This window comes from Hydra viridissima, unplaced genomic scaffold (genome assembly GCF_058129835.1).
Source record: "Hydra viridissima isolate aposymbiotic clone 2 unplaced genomic scaffold, HvirCarnegie_v1 scaffold_15, whole genome shotgun sequence".
Classification (NCBI taxonomy): domain Eukaryota; kingdom Metazoa; phylum Cnidaria; class Hydrozoa; order Anthoathecata; family Hydridae; genus Hydra; species Hydra viridissima.
Genome location: NW_028324314.1, coordinates 3,180,987 through 3,190,565, shown reverse-complemented (window position 1 = coordinate 3,190,565; position 9,579 = coordinate 3,180,987). Strand labels below are relative to the sequence as shown.

The 9,579-nt window shown below is 30.7% G+C and overlaps 1 protein-coding gene and 1 pseudogene across 1 annotated transcript; one reads left to right on the top strand and one right to left on the bottom strand.

Moving 5' to 3' along the window:
- Window positions 1-1,658: 1,658 nt before the first annotated feature.
- On the bottom strand, window positions 1,659-3,663 carry LOC149878210 (uncharacterized; annotated as a pseudogene).
- A 5,096-nt stretch (window positions 3,664-8,759) lies between these two features.
- LOC149878209 (uncharacterized) lies at window positions 8,760-9,332 on the top strand. The gene has a single exon (XM_090072506.1). The coding sequence runs from the start codon at window positions 8,760-8,762 to the stop codon at window positions 9,330-9,332; it is 573 nt and encodes a 190-aa protein (XP_089928632.1).
- Window positions 9,333-9,579: the final 247 nt, after the last annotated feature.

Here is a 9,579-nt window from a genome sequence, read left to right as displayed (position 1 = left end):
TTACGGCTTTAATTAATCTTCTAATATCTCTCTATATCGATGTTGATTAAGGTGATCAGTGTAAAGGTGCGCCATTCGATTGCTAGATCCAGCAATGCAGCCCTGAATGCCAATTGAACCTCCTCCTCCTTGAACTCTTGAAATGATAAAACGAGGATTATATTTTTCGTTTTTGTATCTCCTCACGACAACCCTTTTCTTGCGAATAATAAGTTCAAAATTTGACTCGTCTGAGAAAATTATTTTTCTCCATTGCTCTACAGTCCATGCAGCTCTCTCTTTGCACTATTTTCTTCGCTTGAGACTGTCTTTGATACTTAATAGTGGCTTCTTTGTTGCAAGGTATGAATTGAGATGTTTTTTAGGTTGCGTCTAGCGAGCATAATTGCTTTATTTTCTTTCCGTTCTGACATTTTTTTGGGACGACCAGAGCGACTTTTGTCTTTGACTGTTCCAAACTCATAGTTTTTGAGCTTTGTTCTAACACTGCATTCACTGATTTCAAGTTGACGTCCGATTTCTCAATTGCTGAGACCACTTTTGTTCAGGCCAGCAACTTGCCACTTTGTTTCAATTGATATACTCCTTGAATCCATATTTTTGTTGTTGCGATTTTAAAGTTTTAACTAACTGTAATTCAAATGATATTTCCGGCACTTCAATTTATTCCTCTTATATTTTTTATTGACTATTATTAATCAGCAGAGAGTTTTTAACAAAAGTTAACCAAAAAAGTTTTTCTCAAAGGAATTAAACGAGTGTGCTAATACATCTGTAATATAATTCCTACAGAAATGTTCAATGTTTAACATCGTTTCGCCATTAGTTACTAGGCTTTGAATTAGTTACTAGGCTTTGTAAAAGCGCGTTCTCTAAATGCACGCGGTCATTAGAGAAAGATCTCTCAAGCAAGTTAAAACTCTTTTCCTTTAGGAACTTAAGAGAAGCTTTCTGTAAGAATCAGGCAAGGCTCAATAGTGACCCTCTTTAAAATCATTAATTTTTTTATATGTTGTTGATATTCATATTAGAAGCTCAATTCCAAAATTTTTACAGTAAATATTCATTGGTTCTCTAGATATTAGATGTCAAAGTTTGTCTAAATTTTTAGAAATATTGACTAAATGGTGCCGTAAGCATTTTTAAACTTAAAAAAAGTACAAACTAAATACTTTAAATTAGGAATTGCACTTGATTATTGTTTATTGGCTAGTTTAGACTTAAAAATTATATATTAGATAAGACAAAGACTTTGGCCTGTCTAAATATCATGCATCAAAAGTACGCAAAAGTTTATTTTTAGTCTTTTTGAATCTTCGTTTTCATCTAAAGCCGCAGGAATCCCATAATTTTTTTTTCAAATTATAAATCTTCAACTAGTTAATTAACTTAAAATATAAAAAAAAACTATGGGCAAGTAAAGGCTTAATTGCAAAATCCAACTCAAAAATGAAAGTTTAATCATTTGGCGCATTTTTCGTGACCACATAATGGCTAAAGCCCTGGGTTTACAAGAAATAGTATAAGAGAAACGTGAACATTGTTCTTTTAATGATCAGATAAAAAAATAACAGTTGTGGGGTATGCGCATATTTGATAGTTATTCAAAAAAACATACATGGTGCTTTACAGTTAATTTCTTAGCTTATTTTTTAAGCTCATTTGTTCATTAGTTTGTTTGCTTCTTCAAAATCATTTGTTGCAAAGAAGTAATCCCCAGCTTGATTGATTGGAGTCGGGGGACTGATTTTACATAAGATGTTGTCATCAGAATATACAATGCTATCTTTCTGGTTAGGCCATCGATAACAATTTTTTCCAAAAGATACACTTTTCATGCAGTCAACTACAATACCGTTTTCAGTTATCTGAAAATATTAAAACAAATTTAAAAAAATCTATGAATAACATAATGAAACATAATGCTTCTATAACAAATAATGATTTAAATTCTAATACTGTTATCAATGCTATTAGCTTTTAACTTTTTAGTTTTTTCGTTTACCTCTGCAATAACTCCTCGGCTTCTTCATCTTCAAATTCATTGTTATCATTTTCTTCAATAGTCGGTGCAGTCAATTTTCCAATTCTTAATAGATTACTCCATCTAGAAAACAAAGATCTTATTTGTTGACTTGAAACGAACTCATCTGCGGTAAGAGATTTTCTTATCAGTGTATTAACTTCTTCTGGTGACATCTTCTTTCCTGTATTTTCTCCATTCATGAAGTTTTCATAAAGTAGTTTTTTCTGCTTTATGGAAAAACGAAACGTCTTTCTTGTTGGTAATGCCCAACCTAACTTTTTGAACTTTTGAGAGTATACATTGTTTATTGGGGTAGGTGTGATCTTAACCGATGCAGTTATACAATTTGAATGAACTTGCGAATATGCTTTCATCTTTTCAGTGTAAATCTTTTTTACTTTATCTAAAGAAGAAAATTCTTCAGATCTTTTGTGCTGCCCTATCAACATATGTCCCTCTAACTCGATAATTGTTTTAAAATATTCCATGCAACCTGTCTCCTGGCAAAAATGTAGTGTATTTAAATCATAATTTCTTTTCTTATTTTTTCCTTGAGTTTTTCGCTGAAAGTTTCCTTCAGTACTTGTGAATGGAACAATCAGTTCAATTGATGTTTCAACTGAAAGGTTGTTGTATAGCACTTTAACTCCTTCTCCAATTTCATAGTATCGCCACAAAGTCATGTAGTCTTCTTGGAACTCATAGGAGTAATAGTTGCTTATATTTGGAATTTTACGACCAGATGAGTAACATTCTCAATTTTTGCAACGCTAACCATTGCGTTTTTGATGCCATATCCGTATTTCACTGCTTTTGCAACATCTTCTGCTGTTACTATGTCATTGCCAGCGTCTACATAACTTCTCAATATTGTTTTAGCAGATGCACTTTCCCTATCGCAATGGTCTTTTCCATTAGAAGTTTAAAATTCTTATTTTTGCAGAGCTTGTACATAGATTCGACTGAATAATTAGCATGATAACAGTTAGCATTATCTGACTACGCAAAAATATTTACTATTTCTGGCTCATCTAGGCAAAACTGATTAAGAACTGATTCAGCAATAGAGATAACAGAGGAAACACCTTGATCGCATCGATACACAATTGTTAGGTAAACGTGTTTTTTGAGAATGTCTTTTTTTTTTGTAAAAAAAACATCTATGTGCATGCTGATGCCTTTCTTTCCAAAGTAGTCCTTCTGGCCCTCTCGAAATTTCACGGGCAATAATTTTTGTGAATAGTCTTTCAACCAAAGTGCTGATTTGTCATCTAGTTGTTTATATGCATCATTCTTTGCTTTTTTTTGCTGTGCATCTCTTAGTAAGTGCTTCATATACTCTGTGATGCTGCTTATTAAAACTTTAATGTCATATAATACATCATCACCAACGTTATTTTCATTTCCTATTTGGTTGACTTCATCTAAAACTTCAAATAATTCATTGCATTCATAGCATACAGAATCATTCAAAATGCTACATGATTGCAATTTAATGTTTTCAGGATCAGAAAGGGCAAATCTAGTTGAATGGTTGCAATTTCATTTTCCAAATCGCTGCAATGAAGCTTATATTTAGTTTTTAAATACCTTTTTGATCTTTCGAGTTTCTCAACAGTTGATTTTTTATTGAACATAGTTGCGAATTGTTCAAGTGCTGCAAATGCGTTCATCCCAGCAGCAGCCGTGTCATTTAAACCAGCGAGACATTTTCTATGAGAAGGTTTAATTGCCCTTAGTATTCGCAATAAACTTGATTCGGACAGAGGTTCTTATCCAATTTCTTTGCAGCTTTCGCAATATAAAGCAATGGTATGACTGTTTTTTGCTGTTAAAATGGCACGGGCTACAGTTTCAACATCACCACTGTCATACTTTATTTTGGAAATACCATAAGAAACGTCTTGTAATAATCCACTTGAGAAGAGAAAATCTAAAAAATGCTCACATTTTGGAATTGAAAGTCTACTTCTTGTAAATAAATTTTTTTGGGGTAGTACAAACCCATTTTGCAAGGGCTTCGATTTTCTGGCAAGTTCTATTTTATATTTTGTGCATGTAAATGTGTCGCATAAAAATTGCTTTGTGTATTTATTATGATCAATAAATGCCAAAATTACCAGTTGACTTGTTGCGTCACTGTTGTTATACATTTCCACGAGTTTTTCAATTTCATCCGGAATTTCTGTTTCGGTATTTTCATTACCGTCAAGCACTTTCAAAAACTCTTCCGATTGACCAGGTGCAATGCATTCTGCAAATTTATTTCTCAAGGCCTCTTCCATACGTTTATATTTCCTTCGCATTTGTTGCTCTGTGGATTCATTGATAAGCTCAAGTTTTCTTTTAAACTGGAATTTAATTGGACTGGTCCCAAGACAATCTGTAATACTTTTTCTGATTTCATTTGAAGTATTGAGTTCTTCTTGATTTTGTAAGAACTCATCTGGTAAAAAATCAATATCATATGCTGCTGATGTAGATTCAAGTTCAGTTTCTATGTTTGTTTCTTTTTTTTTTGTCTCGGAGTAGTGTTCCTTTCGATGACGATTACATATTATTGAACCAATTGGAAAGTATGAACTATAACAGGAAGATATTTGAAGTGTCATAGATATTGGTGAGGGTCGCCCTATTGTTGCTTTCTTCCCTGTTTGTAGTTTGTGATCAAGGTGCATACATTTTTTTCCTTGTTTCCATCCTATTCCTAATGTGTCTTTATTGATATGCACATATTTTCTCTACATTGTTAAATTTTCTGTTTAATCGATTTTTAATCAGAGATTTTTCGTTCCAATCACAAGCTAACTCATAACTCTTTAATACCTTAAAACCAATTTTATTATTTTGTTACTATCTTTTTTATTATTAAAAATCTAATTATTAAAACCTAAATTTAGCATTTACAAGATATTGTTATAAATCCATTTAAGTAAAAGTTTTTACTAAAATTGAAAAATTACCTTTAGGTTTATAAGATGTGGTTGTATATTTTCAGTGAGTTGGCTTGTTTCAAACATTTCGTCTACATTTGGAGTAGATCGCATGTAAGGTCCACAATTATTCCATTCAAAGCAGCAACATGTTTCGTAAGAAATATTTTTTCCTGACATTTTCAAAAATGTTTTCGAAAAAGTCAAAAATATAAACTAACTATACACGCACAAAATATCGGTTGGGTTTACAAAGTGATTTATCAAATAAAGTAATCATACTCAAAATCATACTCAGGAAAAATATTCAGAGTAAAAATCATACTCAAAAAACATGATTTGAGCTCCTTCTGTTTCTTACATAAAACATTTATTATTCAAAATAGAAATCATCAATATGAGGTATATGTTATTTTTTAGATACTATTGCAATAACCCATAGGTATTTTTTATAAATAAGATAGGTTAAAGGTCAGATCTCATTTTTGAAAATCAAATTTTACTGTAAACCCAGGGCTTTAGCCATTATGAGGTCACAAAAAAAGCGCTAAATGACTAAACTTTCATTTTTGAGTTGGATTTTGCGATTAAGCCTTTACTTGCCCATAGTTTTTTTTATATTTTAAGTTAATTAACTAGTTGAAGATTTATAATTAAAAAAAAAAATTATGGGATTCCCGCGGCTTTAGATGAAATCGAAGATTCAAAAAGACTAAAAATAAACTTTTGCGTACTTTTGATGCATGATATTTAGACAAGGAAAAACATTTTATTTACCTGTTTTGTTAATTTTTGGTCTAAAATAGCCAATAAACAATAATCAAGTGAAATTGATATTTGATAGCATATATTTTGTTCTATTTTCAAGTTTAAAAATGCACTTGACTACATTTAGTCAGTATTTCTATAAATTTACTCAAACTTTGAAATCCAATATCTAGAGAACCAATGAATATTTTTTAAAAAAATTTTGGAACTGAGCTTCCAGTATGAATAGCGACAACATATTAAAAAATTAGCAATTTTGAAGAGGGTCACTCTAAAAAAGTTGTATTTTTGCCTGATTCTTACAGAAAGTCTCTCTTAATTATTAGTTTAGATATATTACATAAAGAATCATATTAAGATAAATAATCATCGCTAAGATCATATTATAATTGAAGTAAGTATATGAAATAATTATATATACATTTTTATAAGATAAAGTAGAATGGATTTAAATTTTTATTAGATTAAGTAGAAAGGATTTATAGTAGAATGGATTTTAATTTTTTAAATCGTTTATATTTTGTTTGTTTTAGTTTTTCTTTTAGCAGTCTTTTTTTTATTCTATTTTTTAGAAGGGAAATAGGGGTATGGATGTTATTTAAAGTTATACTAATGCTATTTCCATAAAATGGTTATTACTACTTTGAAATTTCTGTGATGCTATTAACTATTTTTGTTCTTTTTTAGAAAATTTAGAAAAACAAATTAAAATTTTGTGCCAACACTGACATGGCATGTCACATGTTATTGTATGTAAAGGTTAAAGGATTGTTATGAGGATTACAGTTCTTATGAAAAAAAAAAAAAAAAAAAGAAAGTAAGGAGTATTGTTTGTAAATATATATTTTGTTTAATTTGAATCTTAAAAAAAAAAAAAAAAAATATTAATTTTCTTGCGCCATTTTAAAAATTTTTGTTTGCACACGTTTATCGTTTGCATATATGCCTTTTTGATATGTATATGTATGTGGTAACAAGTGCTTTATAGTAGTTTTATCAATGTGTTTTTATAATTATGTAAAGTGTTTTTTTATTGTTTGTATATGTGTTAAAATGTGTTATATAATTGTTTTAAAAATGTGTTTAAATATGTAAGGTATAAAAATAAGCCAATCTAATGAGACTATTGCTTAATGTTAATCAATTAAATGTATGTAATGCTATCCTTGCTGCACTGAATGAGCAACCAAGTGTAGAAAATCAACATTCTAGATCTACATGTAATCTAACTCCTAACTCTATACACAGGCATTTTTTAAGACAAGTTAGTTTGTTTTTGCTTGATGAAGCATCCATGATACCTAAACATGCCTTAAATGTAATTGATAGGTTGTTAAAAAATATTTGCAACAACAACTTTCTGTTCAGAGGAAAAATCATTCTTTTTGGCGATGACTTTAGGCAAATTCTGCCTGTTGTGAAAAGAGGACAACCAGCTGAAATAGTAGAATCGCGTATAAAATGTTCTTTGCAATGGCAATGGTTGCAGAAGTTTGCATTAACTGAAAATATGAGAGTATGAGATGAGGAAGGTGAGTTTTCCCAATGGCTACTAAAACTTAGGAATGGAACAATACCTGTGAAAGAGAAGGATCCTTTTAAAGGATGCATTGAAATACCAAACCATTGCATTATTAGAGAAAATGAATTGATTGTTGAAAAGATTTTTAGAGATGCTGATCAAAATGATTATTCTAAACGCATGATTTTAACACCAACTAATGTTGATTCATTATCAATCAATAAAGAAGTGCTTGAATGTTTGCCAGGTGATGTCAAAACTTATTTATGTGCTGATCAAGTTGATACTGATGACCTTAATGAAAGAAATAACTTTCCTATTGAGTTTTTGAACAGCTTAACTCCTTCAGTTATGCCACCTCATTGTTTAAAATTGAAAATTGGTTGTGTAATAATGCTACTTAGAAATTTAGAATTCAAAGCTGGGTTATGCAATGGTACTTGAAAGAAAGTTTGTGCTCTTCAAAATAATTATATTGATGCAGAGGTTTTGACAGGTGTTTCTGGTGGTAAACAGGTTTTTGTTCCTCGAATTCAGTTGGCTCCATCAGATTCTAATTTACCTTTTGTTCTTAAACATCGTCAGTTTCCTGTCAGATTGGCTTATTCAATGACAATTAATAAAATTCAAGGTCAAACATTTGATAGAGTTGGGGTATATCTCAAAAAACCGTGTTTCTCTCATGGTCAACTATATGTTGCATGTTCAAAAACTAGAGCATTTAATAGTTTGTTTTTCAAAATTAACAAACATCTCATTCAAGGTATGGTAGGTGAAAAGTGTTACACAAATAATGTTATATATTCTAATGTTCTTAATTTATTGTCTTTAGATTTTCATTTCAAAAATTTACTGTTTGTAGGTTTTGAGCACATTTTGTATGTATAACTTTATTTGTTATTTTAGTATTTTTTTTCATAGTTTTTGATAAACATATCTGTCATCTAATATTGTTATAAAATGTGTGTATATGTGTTATATAAAACCATATTTGTTTATAGTTATATATATGTTTAAATTATGTTGTTTCCATGTTTTCAAAGTGGTTTGACTTGGCATTATGTTGAGCAAGATTGATAACCTTGCCAGCCAAGCGGTGTACTTATAGCAGAGCTGTGACTTGGCAGCATTTAGTGTCAGGCAGTGTTACTGCTTTAGAGCTAGGTTGTGTTGTGTAGCCTTTTTTAATTACTCTGGAAACACATAATAATTTCTGTTAATGTTTAGCATAATGTGTTTGAGAGAGTATGCAACCTTAATCTTTAAATCTAGGGTGTTTTAATGTCCTAAATTTGAATTAATTGAATAACTAACCTGTTATAAATTATAACTAATTATCAATTTACAACTCTCTTGAGAAATATTATAATCGTCGCGTTATAACTACCATTTAATTTTTTATTGTATTGATCTACGTTATTTGATAGATAAAACCTTTGGAGTTAAGAGGTTATTATTTCAATTTATCTATCAAAAAAAAAAAAAAAAAAAAAAAAAAAAAGTAATTTTCATGGAGAAATATCTACGTCCTGAAAGATTTGATGCAAATCCAAATTCTTCAACATCAGGTAAAGAATGGACTCACTGGTTTAAAACTCTCGAAATTTTTTTCTTATCTTCAGAATCTACATCTGACGAAAAGCTAAGAATATTAATAAACTTTGTATCACCAACTGTTTATGAATATATATCCGATTCACTATCTTTTGAAAATGCGATCGACGTTCTCAAATCGTTGTACGTTAAACCAAAAAACGAAATATTTACTCGGCATCAATTAGCAACACGTAAGCAACAAGCTGGGGAAACACTAGACGAATTTATACAAGCTCTCCGAACTCTTGCAAAAGATTGCAACTTCAAAGCAGTAACAGCCGATGTTTATTGTGATGAGTCTATTAGAGATGCGTTTATCACTGGCTTAAACTCAAGCATAATACATCAAAGGCTACTGGAAAACACGACACTCACACTAACATCGGCATTCGACCAAGCACGCTCATTAGAACTTGCTCAAAAGCACTTGGAACAGTACCAATCTATGCAATGCATAATGCAAGAAAATACACTAATAATCAGTTAACTTCACCTCCGTCCACAAAACTGTGCTACTTTTGTGGAAACAATTGCCATCCACGCAGTGCTTGTCCTGCTCAAGAAACCACATGTCACAAATGTCAAAAACGAGGACACTTTGCAAAAGTGTGTAAATCAAACAAATCATTAGCTGTTACCGAATCCGATGATATAGTAGCGATGATTAGTGCTGGGACAACTAATTGCCTTTCATACGCAATTCGGAAGGTGGAAATAAATGGGTGGAACTTTTC